Below are 23,901 nucleotides of genomic sequence, written 5' to 3'. Positions count from 1 at the left end.
ACCTCAGCCTGGGTCTGATCTGAGCTCAGAGAGATGATGAAAGCTCAAATTACGAAATGCGGCTGCCTGGGACATTGACCTTATATACTGGGTGAATGATGTGTGCATTATTTATGGAGAGGGCCTAGCAGCCAGTGGCTGGTATGGATTCCATGAAGTCCTGGGCCTAGCCAAGAACCCAGCTTGGAAGGGTGTATGCCCTCATGAGCTCTCCATCAAGCCTGCTGCCCATGGCAACAAGAAGTGCCAGGTGGTCATTTGAGACAAGCTCATTTCACAGGCACCCATGCTGGGGCCCAGCTGTGAGGCTCTTGGCAGGGAGCAGATCCCTTGCAGGAAGCAGATGCTGGTGAGAATTCCAGAAGGTACCCGGGACATCTGTTGTTTTTGCCACCAGCAGCCTTCACCCTTCTCTTGGCAATAATTTCCTGAAACTGTCCAGTTTGCCTCCTGGAGAATTTCCTCTCCCCCAATCATAATCATGCCCCACAGGCAGGATGTGACTCAGTCCTGGCCAATCAATACCTGAAGCCTTCCCACCCCCCAATGCCTACTGATTGGCTCAGAGCTGGCACACGACCCAAGTTGATCCAATCAGAGTGAGCCCTGAGATCTTTGATTGAGTTGCTGGGAAGGGAAAAAACTCGGGCCTGAGCCTTGAACTTAGGCAGCTGAGTGAGAAGCTGAGGCTGCAGCCCACACACACAGGAGCAGAATTGAGCCAAGAGGAAGAGGAACCCTGAGTTCTGATGACATCGCTTGAGCCCGAGTCCAGCAATGCCTGAAGCTAGAACAATCTCTGGACTTTTTAATTATACAAGTCAGTAAATTTCTTCCCAGCTTGGGCTGGTTCAGGGTGGGTTTTCTGTGGTCTCTGAGTCATACTAGGAAACGGGAGAATACAGGGCTCCAGGTTCCAGTCTCCAAGGCCAAACAGGCCTCCATGAACAAAGACAGCTTGAAGAGGGAGGAGCACATATGTGTGGGGGATCGCTTCTCTGGTGTGGTTTCCAGGTTGAGAGGGAACAGAGGGAGGTGAATCAGCCTCAGAAGAGGCTATGATGCTAGCTGTCCATCTCTCAGCAGGACTGCAGAGTACTGCTCCACGCATTCCCAGCCAGGGGGGAAGGGAGGGCCCAGGGTCATCTGAGCTGCCCCTCTTGCATCACCAGCCTGGAGCGCCCCCTTCCCTCATCTCTAACCCCAGTACTCTCTGGTCCTCTGATCTCCCAGGGACTCATTGAACTTCCAGTGTTCCCAGCTGTGCCTCACAGCCAAACAGTCTCATTGAACTAACTCAATTGCTCTGGGAGGCTCCTGGATAAGAGGTGAGACCCGTCATCTTTATGCAGCCTGGTGCCTCCCAACTGTCTCTCTGCCCCAAGTTGTGCCTGAGAGGTGAGATCCCCTGTTTGGAAAAGTGCTGGGCTAAACAGTGTTAAAAAGTGTCTTCTTTCCACGGAACTCACTGGGTTTTTAATATACCAAGGAGTTGCCAAGAATAAGGTTTAGCATGCAGCTCATCCCAAGTTTTTTTGACCTGGAAGTTTTTCACAGAAAGCCTATTAACATATTGAAGGACAGTCATGTCTAGAAAAAGCTGATCTTGCACAAGGACCATCACCAGGGCTCAGGGAATATTTGCTGAACTAAGCAGACTTTGGGAAAGGATTCTTGGGAAGCGGTTCCACAGCCTGGCTCTTAGAGGCCTGCATGAGGCTCCCTCGGCTGCAGGTGGTCAGGTGGTTGGAGGCCCTGTGCTCATGGCAGTGCCCTTTGTCAACACAGCCCAGGAGGTGACTGGTATCAGTAGGTTGAGGGACAGCAAAGGGTGGAAACTGATACAAACCTTTCTAGAAACATTTGACCCTATATATCAAGATTCACAAAATATGTACGTACTTTTCTGACATAGAAATTCAGCTTCAATGCCATTCTGTATCCTAGGAAAACTTCTACCCCTTCTCACATAGTTATTCTCTGGGTCCTTTTTGCCAGTTTCCCTCCAGTGTCCCAAGTCTGACTCTTGTGGTTTCCACTGGAGCCCGGGGCCGTGACCTGCTGGATAGCAATGCTGGGCAGTCACCTAGCCTTGAAGGGGCTGAGGAAGGGTGGGTTCCAGTCGCAGGAGGAAGTGACAGTGGTTTCTACAATTCTGACCCCTCTGTCAACATTGTTCCTGGTGAGCTGCTCTACTAGTCAGCCTCGCGGTGAGCATGTCTCCCCAGGAGCTCGAATTCCTTTCCTTGGAGACAGTGTGGTCTGAATCCATTTTTTTTTTTTTTTTTTTTCTTTGCGGTACGCGGGCCTCTCACTGTTGTGGCCTCGCCTGTTGTGGAGCACAGGCTCCGGACGCGCAGGTTCAGTGGCCATGGCTCACGGGCCCAGCCGTTCCGCGGCATGTGGGATCTTCCCGGACCAGGGCACGAACCCGTGTACCCTGCATCGGCAGGCGGACTCTCAACCACTGCGCCACCAGGGAAGCCCCCTGAATCTATTTTAAAGAAAGAATATTAACTGATCTTGGCACCAAATATGTCCCAGTATTAGGTGGGTGGGCCTTCTGTTATTTTCCTGCTCTGCTCGGGGAGCCTGCCAAAATCACCAACAGTGACTTGACTTTTTTTTTGTCTGTCTTGTGTCTTCCTCACTCCGCGCGGGCTTTCTCTAGTCGCGGGCTTTCTCTAGTTGCGGCGTGCAGGGGCTACTCTTCGTTGTGGTGCGCAGGCTTCTCATTGCGGTGGCTTTTTTTTTTTTTTTTTTTGCGGTTCACGGGCCTCTCACTGTTGTGGCCTCTCCCATTGCGGAGCACAGGCTCCGGACGCGCAGGCTCAGCAGCCATGGCTCACGGGCCTAGCCGCTCCGCGGCATGTAGGATCTTCCCGGACCGGGGCACGAACCCGCGTCCCCTGCATCGGCAGGCGGACTCTCAACCACTGCGCCACCAGGGAAGCCCACGCAGTGGCTTCTCGTGTTGCAGAGCACGGGCCTTAGAGTGAGCGGGCTTCAGTAGTTGTGGCACGTGGGCTTTAGCAGTTGTGGCTCGTGGGCTCTAGAGCGCAGACTCAGTAGTTGTGGCGCACGGGCTTAGTTGCTCTGCGGCATGTGGGATCTTCCTGGACCAGGGATCGAATCCATGTCCCCTGCGTTGGCAGGAGGATTCTTAACCACTGCGCCACCAGGGAAGTCCCTTGACTTCTGAATGGCAGTCTCTTGTTATGCAATGACATTTTTCAGTGGGCACTCCCAGTGGCTACTTGACTGCCTGGGAGGCAGAGAAGGTGTTTGTGGACAGAGGCAAGGTTTTCCTCTGCAAATGACTGTGTGCCTCCTTCAAAACGCCACCAAATCCACAACTGAGCTCCCAGAATTCTGTGCCATAATGATATCATTTGAGCCTGGAAATGCTTGAGGATCACTATGGTCATAAAATCATTTCAGTATCATAAAACGTCTACTTTTAAGTAAATGTGAACCCTCCAAGAAAAACCTTAGCCTAATTCTACCAGATGCATTATAGATCGTTGCTGAATACAAGCCAATTAAAAGAGTAATAATCAGTAGACAATCTGCCAGAAGAGATAATGTGGATTACAATTCTGGCCAAGGGTTGGGCCCCAAGTAACCAATACGTATGACCAACAATGTACCATGAAAGAAAACCAATGACTATTATCAGCTTCTGTAATAACACAAAACAGTGAAATGAAATTCCAGTTCTGTAAATAGGTAGACCAATCATGTACGGCTTGATTATACAGGGGTGTCCTGTGCACCATTCAGAGAGCGTACTGTATAGCTCAAAATACACACTTTAGCCCAACACAAAAGCAATCATTATAATATATATGAAACATTCAAGTGACAATAATCTTGCTTATCCTCTTGTAATTGAGAGGAGTTATTTGGGGGATGATTTGAATAAACCAAGTCACTTATGAAGTCATTCTAAGAAATTTGAGTAAATGCCTTTTTTTTTTTTAACTTTGAATACATTTCCTTCAATAAGTGCAACAATTTAAAAGCATTCCATGGTGGGGAACTTCCATGGTGGGGGACTTCCCTGGTGGCGCAGTGGTTAAGAATCTGCCTGCCAATGAAGGGGACACGGGTTTGATCTCCGGTCCAGGAAGATCCCACATGCCGTGGAGCAACTAAGCCCATGCACCACAACAACTGAAGCCTGTGTGCCTAGAGCCCGAGCTCCACAACAAGAGAAGCCACCACAATGAGAAGCACGCGCACCACAAGGAAGAGTAGCCTCTGCACGCCACAGCTAGAGAAAGCCTGTGCGCAGCAACGAAGACCTGACACAGCCAAAAATAAATAAATTAATTTAAAAAAATAAAAGCATTCCATGGGGGACTTCCCTGGTGGTCCAGTGGTTAAGACTCTGCGCTCCCAGTGCAGGGGGCCTGGGTTCAATCCCTGGTTGGGAACTAAGATCCCGCATGCCACACCAAGTAGCCAAAATAAATTTTAAAGAAAGCATTCCATGGAACCAAAGGCTGTCTGAGTTCAGAGCTGGGTGGTCAATATGCATTTGATGCTACTGCTGCCAGTGATGTTTGTGTGCGTGTGGTTTCTTTTCTTTTTAAAAAAATTTTTTTATTTATTTAATTCATTTGGATGTGCTGGGTCTTAGTTGCGGCATGTGTGATCTTCATTGCCACATGCGGGATCTAGTTCCCTGACCAGGGATTGAACCCAGGCCCCCGAGGTTGGGAGCACAGAAAACCACTGGGAAATCAGAGAAGTCCCTGCATGTGTGTTTCTAATCCTCTGAAAGGCATAATTTTAAACTAAGGGCTTTATCAGAGATCCCCGAACGCTCTCTGTTTACAGTAATCTTTGTGTCTCAGCAATTTTTTTCACGGTGCAACGAGGTCAAAACAAATAACTAACAATTCTACTTAAGTAGTTAGGTCCAAACAACTTATTAAGTATTTATGTCCTAACTTAGTAGCTGTTGTATTATTTTGGAAAAAGAAAAGCCACATAGATTGAGAGAAAAAAATATTTTTATTTCATTTATCATCACAGTGACTTACTAATGGAGTGTGTGTGCCTGTTGGGCATTGCACAGCTTCTCAAACCTGGAATCAGATTGGACACCACTCCCCTCATTTCCTGTTCACGTTGATTTTGAGCAATATATGCCAGATGTCCCGTATCACTGCATGTCCTTAAAAAACTAAACGATCCTACGGCAGCCCTGTGAACTTGCTGCAGTGCCCGGGGTGCCTCGGTGTATATGGTTTGGGAACCAAGTATATTTACCAGATTTCTGCTTCTCAGTCCACTGCATTGCATCCCTCAGTTTACTCAAAGCTATAGTTGAAGCTGCTCAGTTTCAGACCAAATAAAAGCACCAAAAAGAACTGCTAAGCCATTTAATGTTTTCACTTTGAGGACCATTTTAACAGTGCATTTTGAACGCTGCAAAACAATTACCAGGTCACTGGCAAGAAATTCTAAAAATAAACTCGACAATACCCAGGAATTGGTGAGCAGATGCACGTCCTGGGGCTCTCTGGTTGTGATGTGAAGGATAAATCACAAGGGGAGGCCATGCCATCAGCTAGACTGGCCCCAGATGGATATAGGAACTGCGGCCGGGGTGGTAGGGATGGAGGACATTATAGGGGAGATGGTTATGAAGCTAAGTGAATAGGCCTCCGTCTACTGGATTGCTGGGCAGCCGACCCTCCCCACTAACCTCTAGGAAGTTCTCATCTTTCCCCCACACCTGGGCAGATGTTTCTATCCAGCCTTTCCACCCAGGCCTGAGGGGTGGAGGAAAGTGAGGACATCAGCACTGGGCCTCTTTGCCCTGCTTCCTCCTCTCCATCCTTTGCAGGGTGGAAGGGGAGGCTGTCACTCCTCCCACAAGGCAGGGCCTTCCCTGTCATACCCTGAGTCCTTTGTAGTATCAAGTGTGGCACATCTGGTTCTTACTTTGTTGATGATAGGTTAAGGGATTTAAAAAATCTTTTCCTCTGAGTAAATCCTGGCTTTCCAGACTGTTGACTTGCTGGGGACTCGTCAATCCTGTTTTGGGGTCAAAAGCTGAATGCTGACTTCTTTCCGTTTCTTCACCTCCTCATTTCAGACATGCTGCCCTTGCACTGTCCTGTTTTCTTCAGAGCACTGACTACTATCTGAAATTATCTGCTTTCTGTCTCCTCTCATTAGAATCTAATGGTAGGGACTTCACTCATCTTGTCCAACAAGTGTCTGGAACATAAAAATTGTTCAATAAATATGCATGCAGTGAATGTATAATGTTTAAGGAATTTGCACAAGTGGGAATTCCCTGGTGGTCCAGTGGTTGGGACTCCGAGCTACCACTGTAGGGGGCATGGCTTTGATCCCTGGTTGGGGAACTAAGATCCTGCATGCTGCGAGGTGCGGCCAAAAAAAAAGAGAAGAATTTGTACAAGCATTTTCTCAATATATAATAGCTAAAAAAAAAAAATCCCAAATCCACCAACAAACATTTTAGGGACAAGGCAGCTGGAGGAAAATGAAGAGCCTGCAAAGGGGCAAGGAGCAGACACTCAGCAAAGGGGCTCCCAGAGTCCCAGCAGATAAAGCAAGAAGGACTGGATGGGGACAGTGGCTCAGTGGAGTTCACTGATGCCTCGAAGGAGAGGAAGCCACAGGCCAGAGCCAGAAAGCCGTGGGTTGAGGAGTCAATGAGAGGTAGGGGGTGCAGAGAGTGAGTGGAGACAATTCCGAGAGGTTTGAATCTGTAGAGAAAGAAAAGGAGGGAGCGGGAGCTGAAGGCCATGTGGGATTGAAGGAAAGCCTTATTTATAAAAGCTTATTTTTTTTTTAGGGCAACTTGAACGTATTTTGTAGGCTGAGAGTTGAAGGATCCAGAGAAGAGAGGGCTTTCCTGATTTTTCTGAACTGCATGTAATCTCTTCTTCCTTTAAATGCCCACCTTGTCCTTCTCTTATGGCAGGCACTTACAATTGCTCAACCAGGGACAAAGCTCAGGAAAGGCAGGGCTGTGCCTCACACGACATCTTACTGATACACATAACAGGCCTGTAAGTGTGGCCTGAATGTGGCTAGATCCTCTTCAGTAGACTGTGATTCCTCCACCCCCTCATGCCCAACCAGGGCTAGACTCAGTGCTTCCCCATGTGCTCCATCACAGAGGTCACTCAGCACACTGGCCAGTAACACAGATGGGAAGATGGACGAGACTGTTTATTCACATCACACAGGAAACCTTAACCAAAACTCTCTAAATAGAAATCTATGTTTGACAGACCCTCTAAGTTCTCCCAAGTCTTTCTCAAAGGCCATGCTGCCTGGGATTCTTCTGTCCTCTCCTCTGAAGACTCTAAAGTTCCTCTTGATTGCCCTGAGCATCTGAAAGCTTCCCCTCACTGGCACAGGGCAGAACTGGGACCACCCTTTGTTCCTTAAGCATGCTTGGAGATCTCAGTTTATCTTATGGCCACCAGTGTACACAGGTATGTCTCTAATATTCACTAAATGCCTCTACCAGTATTTCAAAATACGGTCCACAGAACACCTGTAGCAGAATCACCTGGGGTGCTTCCATAGGCAGATTTCTGGGACCCACACATACTGAGTCAGAATCTCTGGGTGTGGGCAGGTGCCATAGATGTTTGAGAACCAATGGCTGTACACTGTGCCAGGCCTGATCTGTACGCTTCTCCTTCCAATAACATTTTGTGGCCTTTAATATATCCACAAACCCTCCAGATTTTTAGGCATTTGGACCAGCACCCACCCTACAAGGGCTGACCTTAACCTACCTAGGGCCCTGGTCCCTGCAGCTCCCGTGTCCTCCCTCTCCTTTTGCCTGACTTCTTCCCTGGCCTGTACCACTTCCCTTCTCCTCCCACCATAGCATTCAGCGATCCTCCCCATCAGTTCAAATCCCACCCACGCTTGGAACCCCTTGATCAGTATTGTGCCTGAAGCACACGCTTCTTTTGTCTTGCTTGTTTCATGATAAAATGAGAAATTTTGCCTGAGTACATGTACCTGGAGAGATGGCAAGCTTCTAAGAACGACTGGACTATGATTCTTTTTGTTTTTCTCAGAGCGGCTAGCAACGAAGTGTGTCCCTGACTGTTGGCTGGGTGAGTGAGTGGAGAATGGCAGTGAAGGAGTCTAAGCGGGTGGAGAAGCCTTCCCTGGGAAGTCCTTTCTCCATCAGAATGTGTCCAGGCCCCTGACAGCCTTCCCTGATGGGACTCTGGGGAGAAGATATAGTCCAGGAAAAGGGAAGGAGACAGGTTCACTCTGAGAAAAGACATGGCAGTTTTGGAAAGCAAAAGAAAAGCTTGATTCACTTTTACCTTGTTTTTTTTTTTTTAATCCAACCTTTGGTATTTAAAAATTAGCTTTTGAAGATAACAGATCTAATGTGAAGAATGGAGTCATCACTGAAAGATGGCGATAGTATACTAAAAATGTACTGCTTCTCCTCCCCACCCACATATGCAAACAGGCCCTTTGAGGTAACAGATGGAAGGAGAGCAGGAATCTAGAAGCAGGGGCTACACCAAGGAGAGCCCACCTCTCGGTGTATTTTCCCTCCTCTGGCCTCAGACCTTACTACAGGAGGAACCAGAAAACTTTTAATTGTTGGTATTTTATAAAGGACAGTGAAGGCTACTGGTAGCTCAGAGGTAAGTTCCTGAAAGAGAGCCCTTTTTAGTTTTCTCTCTATTGTCAGACTTGGAAGCACTGCAGATATAACTACTTCTCTGTCACATGGGCTTCCTCTGATCACTGGTTTTAAGGCCTCTCAGCATCCCACCCCATCCTGGATGCCTTCCCATTGTTCTCCAGTTGAGTTTAGGGAGATCTTTTCTTCATTTTGTAACTTCTAGTTTCTCATTTAGGAATAAGAGTCCTTACTCTACCAACTTAGAACTTCTAACCTTTCTGGAAACTTCTTGAACAAATGCACATTATAAAAGAAGGGAAAAAGTTAAAAACAGTACAAACAAGCAGAGGGTGCATGTATGTTGTGGAAGAGAACCACGAAATATCACATCTAAAAGACAAATGTCAAGGTCATGGGTCTTGTTCAGGTATGTTGTACCTTCTTGGAAAGCAGCAACTGAAGCACTCAGGAACCACAAGATCTATCAGTTGATCTCTGGAGTAAAATATAGCTGTGATCCTACTGTCTGGTCTGTTAAATGTCTTTCTTCCCATCATGGAGCCAGGTTCACATTCCAAAAAAAGGAGAGATGAAAGCAATGCCATGCTAAAGACATAGGAATATTTTAATTCGTATGTTTTAATTCACTATGTAACAATAATATCACAGTCTATTTTACAAGTTAAATGTATGAGAATGTATGAAATAGAAATGGTAGGAAAAAACTAAATGTGGGTCAGGAACTTGAATTTTTCCAAAACCAGGGGCCAAAGGAAGATGTGTTGCCTGCAGGGCCCAAGAAGGAGGCAGGGAGGGTGACGGGAACAGCTTGTGGTATGTGTTTGTCCCCGTGTCTACTCCAAAAAGGAGTTGAGGCATGCCCTCTGCCCTGGTCTGGGATTGGGAGTTTAATCTGGTCAGTTGAAGATGGTGGCTTGAGAGAAAAAAGCCATCTAGTTACCTACACAGAGCTGGTCCCCTGGTGGCCGCAGGTGGGTTTTGCCGTAGAGGGAATTAGGGGTGGAAGTGTCAAAAATCAAATGTATAGAGGAAAAAAGTAAACAGTTTCCTCCTTCCCCCTAAAAAAATGAATTCTTGAAATGCACACATATTCTTCTCTCAAATGTAGAAAAGTCTCACTCTGGATGTGCTTACAAGAAGATCGTCGTCAAAAAACTTTGTCTCTATGATAACATTTCCACTATAAGTAAGAAGAGAGGGCGAAAGAGTGAGCGCGTTAGGCAACAGATCTCATTTCCACAAAGTGGTTTCAATCTGGGGCTGCTGGGCCTGTGGACATGCACTCACCTATAACCTTGGCTTGGGGAGAAATCTGTGTCCATATGGGGTTAGATGTCTAACATGACATTTAACCTATGTGACTAGGTAGGTCTTCTTCAAGTTCAGAAATCATAAGAGGGAGCATGTGTTAATCCACAGTATACCTAAGGCCCTTAGAGTGCTTTGCACACAGCAGTGCCTATAAATATGACTGACTTTCTGATTCACATGGAAACCTGCGGACATATCTTTTCCTATAAAACTTACTCTGGTGGACAGCTGTGGGTTGGCCTGTCCTGCATCTATTCTCCTCACTTTGAGTAACAGCACTCTGTTCTTCTCTTGGGGAACCACCCTATCTCCAGTCCATGGGTCAACCAAGTGGCTCCCCCCTTGCCTGGCAAAGGGGTGGGCACAGGATGTAATTTGGGCCAATCAGACTCTCTCCCCTGAGCAAGATCCTTCCCACAGCTGCTCCTTGAGGAAACCATCCACAGTTCCTGCCACCTGCATCTTTCGAGTTTCTCAGGTCTCAGCCCTACCCTTTCAACGCTGTCCTGTAAGCCAGAGTCAGTTTCTATGGCTTATGGCTTAAGAACCCCAAACAATACACCTGTATTGTATACAGTGTGCAATTTCATTTTTCTTGGTGGTTATCTCAGTGTTTCCAAATCAAACTACTCTTGTACTAAGTTAAAGGCAAGAGTGGTACTACTCTGGGGTTCTAAAAAGTAAGACATAACTTAAATAAACTAAATATGTTATCACAGACTTAGTGGTGTTAATACCTGAAAGAAATCAGGCCTGGACAAGGATAAGTCAAATAATGGTTAATCAAATCTAAAAAAATGCCCTTCTACATATGACACTGTACTTTCCCAGGGTAATTAATATCCAGCAGATATCTTCTTGCTAGTAATTAATTATAAAATAGGTAAATAAGGAACTCAAGATCTGACTGGTTGATGGAATATAAAAATACCTACTATTATACAAATTAAAAATCTATTCAAGACTTATAAAATAAATAACCTCTATTTACAAATTCAATGTGGCTTTCATAGAGGACCTGTTTAAAGAGATGATCCAATATTGCACAATTATCTGTGTGAATAATTTGTTACTAGGCAATATTGCTAAAACTTTTAAAAGACTAAAATCTTCTCCCAAGAGAAAAATGGTAGGTAGGCAGTTATTGACTGACTTTTGGGGACAAAGGACAAACTAATTATTCTTTGAGCTGGAAGCATATCTATTAAAATTGTAAGCTAGTCTCTGAAAAACTATAACCAAATATTATCCTCTAAAACAGAATTAGGACTTTGCCAGATTCCACTGAAGGCCATTCAAACAAAGTACGGAGTAGCAGAAGTTTGATAGTAAGGAAAGGGAGCCAATTAGCATAGACTTAATATATATTATATGCCAGTTTCCTTCCATATCATCTCATTTTATCCTCACTATACCTCTGTAAGAGATAATTATTAATTCTAGATTTAGAGAGGAGGAGAATAAGGCCCAGAGAGGTAAAGTACATTGTCCAAGATTACACAGCTAGTCATGGTTAATCAGGAATTTAGTCTAAAGGTTTAATCTGAAGTTTCTAATTCTTTCCATTCTATCACACTGTCTTTTTCACATGACAAAAGTCAGTAAGCTGTAACTTCGGATACCACTGGATACTCTTTTACCCTTGTTCTCAACCTAGATTGCCTGCCTGTTGAACGGGACCACGAGTCCCACGTGCCTGGAATTCCTGCTTCTAGACACCTCCACAGTTCCTGCGGCCCGCTCACTCACGTTAGCACGCTGGCTGGCATCATCTGGGACTCGGGCGCTGCCTCTATCAGGGACTGCCAGGTGTTTGTGGAGTTAGGGATCACAAAGCCAAACTCGAAGAACCATTCTGAAGGAAGAAGGAAAAGCAGGTGAGCTGGCACCCTGGGCAGAGTCTCAGGGCTCCATGTCCCCATCCTTTAGGGCAAGCCTCTTCCTACCCCAGGAAGCACCACTGAAGCCATCAGAAACTTCCCAGGCCAGAGGCATAAGAAAGGACATGGAAGCCCCCTTCAGGCTGTGTCCCCTGAACCACACTAGAGGCCTGCTCCCTATGCTCTGGGATCTAAAGCACTAGGGCCAGCAATATTTTCTTAGCAGTAAGCTGGATGTAAATTATATACATCCAGGAAGTATGGAAGTACAGAACAGGCCTTTTCACTTGGAATTTCAGCTCTAAGACACATATGTACACTCTTAGACTTCACGGTAAAAACTCAATGCAGAGTGGCCTTGCCAGTCAAATCTGTACAAGACTGTATGGAGAGCACTGTACCAGGCCCTAACCAGCAGCTTCCTTGTGACCATGTTATAATACCACGCCAGTGACAAAGCAGGCACCACCCTCAGGCCCTCCAGGGTCAGTAACCCTTTTGTTGGGCTCAGAGCCCCTTGTAGTTGCCAGCTTTGTTTTTGCTTCTTTTCGCCAGGGCTCCCCAGTCTGCCAGCGTGTAGGAACCCTATCACAAACTGAGTTGCAAAATAAATGTTATCAAAGCAGTGCTTTAGTTCACTGGGTCTTGACTTCTGTCCCTGTCCAGATTTTGTCCCTAAGCCCAGATTTCAGGCATGTTGGCAGCAGAATACCTTCTAGGCATTGCCCTTTGAAGTAAACTTTTTGTTCCAGGCGGAATTTTTCCATTTGCTCTGCTGAAGAGAAGTTCAATTCTCGAGACACTGCCTTGCACTTGAGGATTTTCTTGGGAACACGGGCTGGTAAAGAAAAAGAAATATTGAAAGCATTTCTGGGAGCTTCTTAGAGATGATTTAGAGCGTATATTATCTATGTTAAATTTCATAAAATGCCTTGGTAACAGAATTACACTTTAATTAAAGGCAGAGGTCCCAAACTGGTCCAGTGCATTTGACTGAAAGATCTTCAAGGAACAATAGATTTAGTGCATCTAAAGGCCTTACCCAGCTCCTCTTATCAGGAAAGGGGCTGAATGGGAACCTTCTTTCTATTCTGTTCCCTTGGTTTTTCTTTTATTTCAGGGAGATAAAAACACAAAGTTTCTTTCAGAAAAAAGTTGAGATCTTTGTATCTTTGGGTATGTTCTAATGCTAAAATTTCAGCACGAGGTGGGTTTTGGGAAGTAGGAGAAAGAAACATAAGAAAGAAACTAGACATCTCAGCACCACGTGGACTGACGTGCTATGCCTGCTGAGGCCCGTCCCCTGGTGGGTCTCCATTAACTCAGTTCCCTGATACCTAGGCCTGCTCTGCGTCATCAGCCCTGTGCAGACAAAGGGTGGAAAGTACCTTCATGCTCCACTCCAGGGACTGACAGGTCTTCTGTTCCTTGCCAGAGTATCTTCCCTGTCTCAGCATCCCGAAGGTTCATCCAATTTCTGATCAATATATTAAGGAAAAACAAGGCACTGAAGTGACTCCTCCTTTGTACTCTAGGTGTTTCAGATTTGCTCCTATCAACTCTTGTTTATTTTTTAGCAAGTGGGCCTGACTGCTAAGTGCCAAGAAAGCAAATAAGAATGTGTAGGAGAGGGACTTCCCTGGTGGTTCAGTGGTTAAGACTTCATGTTCCCAATGCAGGGGGCCCGGGTTTGATCCCGCATGCGGCAATGAAGATCCTGCATGCCGCAGCTAAGACCTGGCACAGCCAAATAAATATTTATTTAAAATATTTATTTAAAAAAAAAAGAATGTTTATTTAAAAAAAAAAAAAGAATGTTTAGGAGAGTACAAAAGGCATTTAAAGGAAAAAGCAGAGACCCAGGGGAGATATTTTTGTCTACAACATGAGAACTCAGACTGTATACATCTAGAAATTGCAAGAAAGAGGTAGAAAATGAACAGTGCAAAATTTAAAATTTTCCAACAGAATATGACCAGCCAAGATAAAAGACCTAAAGAAACAGATATGAGAGAAATTCCAGTAAATGACTCAGGCAGATTGCCCTACAGTGAAGATCACAGTCCATAAGCTTTACTCACAAGTTCAGACCTCTCAAGTAGCTTTTTAGTGGCCTGCTCTTAAATATGAGAAGATAACCAAGGATCACTAGAAACTCAAGAAAGCATTTACTATGAAAGACAGACCAAAACAAAGAGGAAGAAAAGCAACTTAGAGGAAAAAAAAGACTACAGAGGAAGATATAAACTTTTAAAAATGAGCATTAAAAAACACAAAAACAACCAGCAAAACATAATCCTTACAGGGACTTCCCTGCTGGTCCGGTGGTAAAGAATCCACCTTACAATGCAGGGGACATGGGTTCGATCCCTGGTCAGGGAACTAACATTCCACATGCTGCGGGGCAACTAAGCCAGTGCACCACAACTACTGAGCTCATGCACCTCAACTAGAGAGCCCGAGTGTCACAAACTACAGAGCCCACGTGCCCTGGAACCCACGCGCCATAACTACAGAGCCCATGCACCACAACTAGAGAGAATCCCGTGCACCGCAACAAAATATCCCACATGCCTCAACGAAGATCCCATGTGCCGCAACTAAGACCCGAAGCAGCCAAAAAAAAAAAAACAACAAAAAAAACAAACTTAAAAAAAACATAATCCTTATAAATACTGTACTAAAAATTGTATACCATTGAATTTTGTGTATTTTAGGTGATTTTTCTTTGGCTCAAGGTTACAACTTTTGAGACTGGTCAACTGATAATCTCTTTCAGTCAGAAAATGCCTTCTAACTTACATATTTATATTTTCTTGTTTCTGTATTGCTCATCATACAATAAATGCATCAACAATACCAATTAAATAAAAAAAGTATGTTCAGAGGACAAAAAAAACTCTCGGAAATATACATTTTGATGGCAGAACCAAACAACTCCACAAACAACATTGGAAGACAAAGTTGAGAGATTAGTTCAGAAAGAAAAAGAAAAAGACTACAAGGATAAAAAACAGGAGAGTAAAGATGCAAAAACTGGACATCAGTACAAGAGGTTCAACATCTAACTAGCAGGAATTTGAGAAAGAAAACACCAAGGAGAGGAAGTCATCAAACAAATGAATTCAAGAAAAGGTACAGCGAGGGCCCAACTCACATCATTGTGAACTTGCAGAACATCAAGGTTAAAGGGAAGCTTCCAGAGGGAAAATAAGTTGTTACGCAAAGGGTCAAAATCAGAATGAATGAGACTTTTCAACAGGGACTCTGGAGTACAGAAAAAAATGGAGCAGTGCCTTTAAAATTCTCAAGGAAATGATTCCTAAAACTAAAAAGACCTTTACTTTCGCAAGAAACGAATGGTGGGCTTCCCTGATGGTACAGTGGTTAAGAATCTGCCTGCCAATGCAGGGGACACAGGTTCGATCCCTGGTCCAGGAAGATCCCACATGCTGTGGAGTAACTAAGCCCGTGGGCCACAACTACTAGAGCCCACGCAACTAGAGCCCATGCTCCGCAACAAGAGAAGCCACCGCAATGACAAGCCTGCATACCACAACGAAGAGTAGCCCCTGCTCTCTGCAACTAGAGAAAGACCGCAAGCAGCAACAAAGACCCAAAGCAGCCCCAAAATAAATAAATAATTAAAAAAAAAAAAAAAAAAGAAACGAATGGTAACATGCTCCTTCAAAATGACAGGGAAGACCAAGGAAGAGGATGACACTGAATCGAGGAAGGAAGGGATCTAAAATAAGAGACAGGTAAAGGGGTCCTTAGAGTGATGTTGAAGGAGACCCCAAGACCTCCTTAGCAGGCTTGGAGGGTGACTGGTCCAGGGTCCAGACAGGAGCAAGTCAGAACACTTAGGAAGAGATTTCTTTTTAAGAAGATGAAATTTGGACTTCCCGGTGGCACAGTGGTTAAGAATCCGCCTGCCAATGCAGGGGACATGGGTTCGATCCCTGGTCCGGGAAGATACACATGCCACAAAGCAACTAAGTCCGTGCGCCACAACTACTGAGCCTGCACTCTAGAGCCCGCAAGCCACAACTACTGAGCCCGCGTTGCTGCAACTACTGAAGCCTGCACGCCTAGAGCCCGTGCTCCGCAACAAGAGAAGCCACTGCAATGAGAAGCCGCGCACTGCAATGAAGAGTAGCCCCCACTCGCCGCAACTAGAGAAAGCCCGCGCGCAGCAACGAAGACCCAGTGCAGCCAAAAAACCCAAAAAAATTAAAAGATGAAATTTAAAAAAAAAGATGAAATTCATAGAATATCTAATGTGTTTATATGGAAAGAGGATTTATTCAGTTAGGGGAGATTTGGGGGTCACATCAGTGAGAAGTATAGAAAATTGAAGCAAATGAATTAAAAAACCAAGACAATTATTAACATCAGGGAAAAATCAAAGGTGGTACTGGGAGAAAGTAGTAGTTACATTATACTACATGGCTTCATTGCAAAGAGTGTTGATGTAATGATAATAAAAACACAGGCTATGGATCCAATACAATTATCCTGGGAGGATGGGGGAAGGAGAAGAGAGTGTATGTGTGATTAAGCATAAAGTGTTGAGAAAGAACAAAACTCATTTCCATCGTGGGAAGTTGATAAATAATGCCCAAAACGGAAACATTAAGACATAACCACAGTGTGCTATTTAGAAATATCAAGATTAATACCAAATAAATCAGCCAGAAAGAATTGAAAATAGTTTTCTCTGGGGAGTAGAAAATAGGAATGGGAGCACATGGAATGCTGTTCTTCATCAGAAACTGGGTAGAACTATGACTCTAAATGATGTTCACATACAACTTTGATAAAGACTGAATTTAAAAAGATAGTCCCAAGTTATTTTGTCTTTGTTTTTAAAAACAATGAACAAATCATTAAAGGAAAATGAAATTAATATTCTCCATGCATGCTGGCTGAGCCTGAGAAAGATGGTTAATATCTGTGAAGACACTGAGCTTCAGATAGATACAGTTTACATGCCTTATTTTTTTTTTTGCTGTCTAGCAACCAAACCTTCTTCCCAACCAGCACCCTGCAGCCTCCTTTCCCCCATGGGAGGCAGTGACTGCTTTGCACTACAGCAACCAGAAGATCCAGATCCTTCTCTCCTGGTCATGGCGCAGCTGGGGGCAAGCACGTGACCTAGGCTTGGGCACCTGGGGCCCTGAAGCTGTAGTCACACAAGGATTTGAGGAAAAGTCAGCATTTCTTCAGGGTGGGGCAGCAGGTAGTGCCAACCCCACCTTTTCTGCAGTGTTTCCCCTGTTCCTCCAACTGCAGTCAGTTCTGAAAGCGCCAGAGAGCCTTTGAGGGCCTTTCCCACTGTTTGGTAGCTTGCAGTGAAGAACCCTGAACAACACAGTTGATTAGCATCATTACGTACTTAATGGTACTACATTTAACCCTCTGGAGAGATTCTTTCTAAGTTTTGCTGCTATATAAAAAAAAGTCACAAAAGAGAACCAAGGGTTATCTAGTAGTGTGCCTTGAATGTGATGGGTACCCTAAGCTTCCTATGCCCTTGGTCTGCTTGTGCACTGTCCCCCGACATGAACCCACCATTGCTTTGAAGTTGTGTTGGTTGTGCTGCTCTCCTCTCCGTGTGTATAATCCTAATAAACCCTCCTTGTATGCTCACCGTATTGCTGAATACTGCTGCTCTGCTGTACCTACGTGGTTTTCTCTCCTCTGTTTCATATTTCTACACTCCACTTTTTTTTAACAACTAAATCCAAAGGCAAGTCAAAAGTATCCATACTTGCTTAGGCCATGTCCTACAATTCTAATTACTACACATATTCTTTTTTTTTTTTTACACATATTCTTACCCATTCGAGAGTGTCCATATATTAAGAGACAGCTTCCCCAACTGGAGAAATAAAACAACAGATACTACGCTCTAGCAAGTCCACGCTGAGCGCTGATCTAAACAGAACTGCCTTAGACACTTAAGCCCAAGGTTTTCAGAAGACACAGTACTTATTCAACCTGCTGTGTACACGTTTTTTATCCTTTTTCTACAGATAGTCTCTTATGTACAAATACAGCCACACTGGACACCAAACTTTCTTAAATTAAATAACAGAACTAAAATTACTTCTAAAGTTCCAGGCTCACATGCAAGTAGGACATTCCAGCAAAACTACTGCAAGAAAAGCCTTGGGGAAGGGGTTCTCCCCACAAAGTAACAGATGGATCAGACCTAGTAGCTTCTAGAAAAAGAATTACTATCCCTGGCCCAAGTAAGCAAAGAAAAGCCTGGGACCAGGACTTACTCTTCCATCTGTTAGGGGATGAAAAGAAAACAGCCTTAAATTAGAGTATTCTCTCTGATAGTTAGTGGATAGTGAATTTAAGTTTCCTCCATTTTATAACAAGGGAGAGAGGCTGCTAAAAACACATGGTTTGTCTAATATAAGCATCTTTTCTCTTTATAAATAATCAGATTAAGGACTTAATTATCTTTTTGGGAAATATAGTAAAAAAAAAAAAAAATCTTTGGCCAATTCAACAATTAGGCAGTTCCTGCATGTACCCTAATCAGATATGTGGTCTGGTATGATTTAGGTGCAGTCCTGTGCAGGAGCTGGGGACAGACCTCAGGTGGAGAAGGCAGTTGGCAGGTGGTGGTGGAGTGAGAAGGGAAGGCGTGGGGATTGGAAAAAACCAGTTAGATGAGTGGGGTACTAGGTAAATAGACACTATCTATTAGTGTCTATAACATGTGCTTCATTTCATAATCCTAACAAAAACCTATGAGATTTTAGCTTCAGTAAATAATACAACATTAGGGAAATATAACAGAGCTCTATCCAGTGATGCTGGGATTGAGGCTACTTAGAGCCCCTCCAAGTTCTGTGATTTTAGGAGTGAAAAGGAAGGCTCTTAGTTCATGATAGAGATGCAGTCATTTGGGAACAGCTTTCTAAATCATAAAAATACAAATCCATGATAGCCTATCAGTAAGAAGAAATAAATTATTGAGGTAAGTGTCTTAAAATAATAACAATGTGAAAAACTGGTCCACAGAAGAGGAAGCATATTTGGCTGAAAATGTCGGAAATGAAAGGCAAGCTCTGATGACTGCTCATCATCCTGCCGAGAACATTTTTGTTTTAACAGCTTTTTGCCAACCAGATTTTTACAAGAAAAAGAGCCTGAGTTTTAAGACTCAAAGGTCAAGTCACTTCCAATCTTGAGAGAGGAGAGGATTAGGTGGACAAGCTTTAAAGAGGGGAGGCTGGAGGACTATTTATAAATACCACCTTCTGGGTCAGCCAGGTCTTTTCTCATTTAAAAGCTCCCTGGTGATTTATATGCAGGATGAGCACAAAGGAATGCTCGTTACTAAGGGAGCCTCTGCTTGGAAGAGAGCTGTCCCTGGTAGCCGCTATTCGGAACTAGGCAGGCAAAGGAAGCACTCGTCCGTAAAAGTAAGAGCAGCTTAAGAATAAGCTTCAGAGCAAAAGCAATAGTTTGTAAAGTATCAAGCCTCAGAAAGGTAACAAAGGAAAGAAACCAAGACAAACATTATGGAAGGATGAAAGACACTTGGCTCAACATGTGGTCTGGTATGATTTAGGTGCAGTCCAGAGCAGGAGCTGGGGACAGACCTGAGGTAGAGAAGGCAGTCGGGAGGTGGTGGTGGAGTAAGAAGGGAAGGTGTGGGGATTGGAAGAAATCAGTTAGATGAGTGAGGTACTCGGTAAATTTCCTCCAGAGATGTGAATGCAGGAACTGGGATAAAAAGATTTAAAATACTTTGTAACAATCATCTATAGAAGCATTTTGGAAGGAGTACACTGGCTCTTGGGAGCCTTAATTAGTTTTAAACGGAAATTGTCAATATCAATTTTTATATATCAAGCAGAACACATTCACTGTACATGCCAGTACCTCACCGGCCAGTTGAGGGAGGAAGAAAGAATGAATGAGATTAGGGGAAGGGAAGAGAATAGAGAGAGGGAATGGGGAAGGCAAAGAGAGTAAAGAGGAAAGAAACACAGAACACACACAAACAGGGAAAGAGACTCAAGGGAGAAAGTTAAAGGAAAAAAAAAAAAAGACACTGAGAAAAAGAGACAAATAGAAATGCCCACATAAACTCAGAACCAAGAGACAGGGTTAAGACAGAAGGGAACAAAAAGGAAGGGCCTCAGGAAGTTTAGAGATGAGATTCCACAGCTTTTCCTACCTTCATATTGTACTGTAGAGTTGTCTTGGTTAGTGGCTTTCATAGGATGGTTTGAAAATGATGGGTAGAGGAGACTGAACACTCCAACTATCAGCCCCTCTGAAAACGTTAATTGGCTGATTCATAGTTTCCTGGAATTTATCATACAAACTGTGGTTACCAGTGGGGAGAGGGAATAGGGAGGGGCAATATAGGGGTAGGGGAGGTAAGAGGTATAAGCTATTAGGTATAAAATAAGCTACAAGGATATATTGAACAACATGGTGAATATAGCCAATATTTTATAATAACTATAAATGGAGTATAACCTTTAAAAATTGTGAATCACTATACTTATTGTATGCCTGTAACTTATATAATATTGTACAGCAACTAGACTTCAAAAAAATCTGTGGTACTTTCGAGAATGAAAGAGGGTGCTAACTGGGAAGCACACTTAAATGAGTTGGTTCATGTAAAGTGCTTAGAACGGTCCCTGGGCATTTAGTAAGCAGTGTGTTAGCTATTATTATTATTATTAATTATCATCTCCAATCTGGCCTCCTTGCTTCCATTCTTGATTCCTCCTCCAACCCATTCTCCTCACAGAAGGAAGTGGTTTTTTAGGACTGCAAATTAGATGTCAATCCCATTTTTTCCTTTCCAATTAAAAAAAAAATGGAGTCCTTTCCATGGTTTCCAAGGTCTCCAGTCACTATCCTCTGGCCACAGTGGGCTCCTTCCTCTGTCTCCGAGACAGTAGAGTCTCTTCTGCCTGGGTGATGCCCGTCCGAGAGCTTCTGCCCTTACTCTTTACACCCTCAGGTCCTGGCTTCAGTGGCACCTCCTCAGAGAGACTCTTGGGACCACTCAGCTTCCAGCAGTTTCTAAATCCAAATCTGCCTGACTCCTAAGTCAGGGCTCCGTCTGTGCCCCTAGGCCAACACCTGGCCACACCTTGGCCTCCCTTAAGCAGATTTGTGATATCTCCACTTCCCCTGAGAAAAGGCTAAATACCACTCCACCTTTGTGTATTAGCTTCCTGGTCAAAAACCTTCAGTGGATCCTCAGAGTGATCCAGGGCTCTCCATATATCTCAATGATCTCAAACTATCATTCACTCAATAAATGCTTACTGACAACCTACTAGGTGCCAAATATTGACATCAAAGTTGCATAAAAAAATTTAGGCAACATTGTTTCATAAAAAGGGACAAGTGGAGGGAAATAATATTTCTAAATTCATATATTATTAAAATTATGATCTTAAATATGTATGTAAAAATATTTTTTCATTGGAAAGATAAGAAATTGCCTTATACTCAGGATCACCTTATATTTGGGCATTATTCTGATAATTTTGTGGGTTTTCTTTACTTAAAACCAAAGAACTTTATTCATTTCCTTCAAGATAATTCATACTCAAGCTGGATAATTTGCAATGATATTGAGATAATTCTCTAATGATATTAACTCCCATTCTGACACCAATCTAAGGATGGAAGAGATATAACATTTTGATTCATAGCAATTCACCAAGAAGGGAATTGGTTTACCAAGTATTATTCTATTCTAGTCTTTTTTTAAAAAATAAACTTTATTTATTTATTTATGGCTGCATTGGTTCTGTTGCTGCGTGTGGGCTTTCTCTAGTTGTGGAGAGCAGGGGCTACTCTTCGTTGCGGTGCGCGGGCTTCTCACTGTGGTGGCTTCTCTTGTTGCAGAGCACGGGTTCTAGGCACGCGGGCTCAGTAGTTGTGGCTCGCAGGCTCTAGAACGCAGGCTCAGTAGTTGTGGCATACGGGCTTAGTTGCTCCGTGTCATGTGGGATGTTCCCGTACCAGGGATTGAACCCGTGTCCCCTGCATTGGCAGGCAGATTCTTAACCACTGCGCCACCAGGGAAGTCCCTGAATAAACTTTTAATTTTAGAATAGCTTTAGATTTACAGAACAGCTGTAAAATAGTAGAGTTCTCATGTAGCCCACACCAGTTCCCCTTATTATAAACATTTACGTTTGTCACAACTGATGAACCGACACTGATACATTATCATTAATTAAAGTCTACAGTTTGTTCAGATTTCCTTGGTTTTAATGTAATGTCCTTTTTCTGTCCTAGGATCCCACATTACATTTAGTTGTCATGTCTCCTGAAGCTCTTCTTGGCTGTGAGAATTTCTCAGACTTCCCTTGTTTTTGATGACCTTGTTGAGGAGCATTTGTCAGGTATTTCCTGAGAGTCTCTCAGTTGGGGTTTGTCTGATGTTTTTTCTCATGATTGTGGGTTTTGGGGAGGAAGATCACTGATGTAAAGTGCCATTTTCATCACATCGTGTCAAGGGCACATACTATCAACATGACATCACTGTTGTTGACCTCAATCGCTTGGCTGAGGCAGTGCTTGTCAGTCTTCTCCATTGTAAACAGTCTTTTCCCCTTCTTTCCATATTTTACTCTTAGAAGGTAGTTGCTGTACACAGCCTAAATTAAGGGGTGGGAGTTATACTCCACCTCCCCATGGTAAGAATAACTATATAAATTATTTGGAATTATGCAGTGGAGATTGGTCTTTTCTCCCATTTATTTTAAAATCCAATTATTTATTTATATCAGTCCAGTTGGTTTTATTATCAAATGACTGTGCTCTGATACCTAAATTTTTATCTGCAACATGAAAGTGTTTCAACACTAAGTGATCTATTTAAAAATATTTATTTAAGGTGTTCACCTATAAGTCTCAGGGATTCATTTGGATTGTGGGGGGAAGATAGAGACCACAATGTATATTAGTATATAGTCACAAGGAAAAGCTGACAGAGAAGAAAACAAAATTGGTTTGGAGCAGAACACCTGGATTAGGGTTCAATTCTACCACATAATAGCTGTGTGATCTTAGATAAGTCATTTATCCTGCCTGAGTTTTAGTTTGTCAACTACCGATAATACCAAAGCCTTAAGGTTATTGCAGGATTATATGAAATGCCTACAAAAATGGTTTATAAACTGTTAAACATGATACAAATGTAGGACATTATTATATCATAATTATTCAGGATTGGAAAAAGCAAAAAAAAAAAAAGGAAGTTCTTCTGAGCTATTTCAAATTCTCTAATAAAAGCACATTATCTTAAACGCTGTATAATATTCAATAGGGAAAAATTAAAAGTTAGTGGTATTAGTTAATAGTTTTTGTGGGTTTTTTTGCGGTACGCGGGCCTCTTACTGTTGTGGCCTCACCCGTTGCAGAGCACAGGCTCCGGACGCGCAGGCTCAGCGGCCAATGGCTCACGGGCTCAGCCGCTCCGCGGCATGTGGGATCTTCCCAGACCGGGGCACGAACCCGCGTCCCCTGCATCGGCAGGTGGTCACTCAACCACTGCGCCACCAGGGAAGCCCTAGTTAATGTTTGATTTTGGTTTTACTCACTCAAAACCTTAGAATTCCTAGAATATCTGTTGCAGTGCTTTTTGTTGCTCATATATTAAACAGCATTTCTTTTCCCATCTTCATCTGTTTAAGAGAACAGGTAAGATCTAATTCTACTTTATACTTACAAATATGTATATACTAAATATCAGATATACAGAGAGCAGAAATTGTATTTAGGGGTTTGAGTAGCTTAACCTAGAAAAAATCAAGGCAGGGATGGCTCCCTTAGTTTTAGCATTTCAAATAAAACCTAACTTCAATTCCTTCTGGTTTTCTACTTCACTCACATTTTACACTGATATGTATTAAATAAGAGTTAGGTAGATTTTTTTTTTCATCTTTATTGGAGTATAATTGCTTTACAATGGTGTGTTAGTTTCTGTTTTATATCAAAGTGAATCAGTTATAC

General features: G+C 43.5%; 1 protein-coding gene across 1 annotated transcript in view; it reads right to left on the bottom strand.

Annotated features, from left to right (window-relative positions):
• Positions 1 to 9,268: 9,268 nt before the first annotated feature.
• PDE6D (phosphodiesterase 6D) overlaps positions 9,269 to 23,901 on the bottom strand; it is a 52,911-nt gene continuing 38,278 nt past the window's right edge. The window contains exons 2-5 of the mRNA XM_032638531.1: positions 13,263 to 13,351; positions 12,587 to 12,712; positions 11,744 to 11,849; positions 9,269 to 9,863 (exon numbers count right to left, since the gene is read on the bottom strand). Coding sequence (XP_032494422.1) covers positions 9,782 to 9,863; positions 11,744 to 11,849; positions 12,587 to 12,712; positions 13,263 to 13,351 — 403 coding nt within the window. The 3' untranslated portion in view covers positions 9,269 to 9,781. The remainder of the gene's footprint in view (positions 9,864 to 11,743; positions 11,850 to 12,586; positions 12,713 to 13,262; positions 13,352 to 23,901) is intronic.

This window comes from Phocoena sinus, chromosome 7 (genome assembly GCF_008692025.1).
Source record: "Phocoena sinus isolate mPhoSin1 chromosome 7, mPhoSin1.pri, whole genome shotgun sequence".
Lineage (NCBI taxonomy): Eukaryota > Metazoa > Chordata > Mammalia > Artiodactyla > Phocoenidae > Phocoena > Phocoena sinus.
Note: the sequence above shows the minus strand (reverse complement) of the source record. Positions and strands in the feature narration are given on the sequence as shown.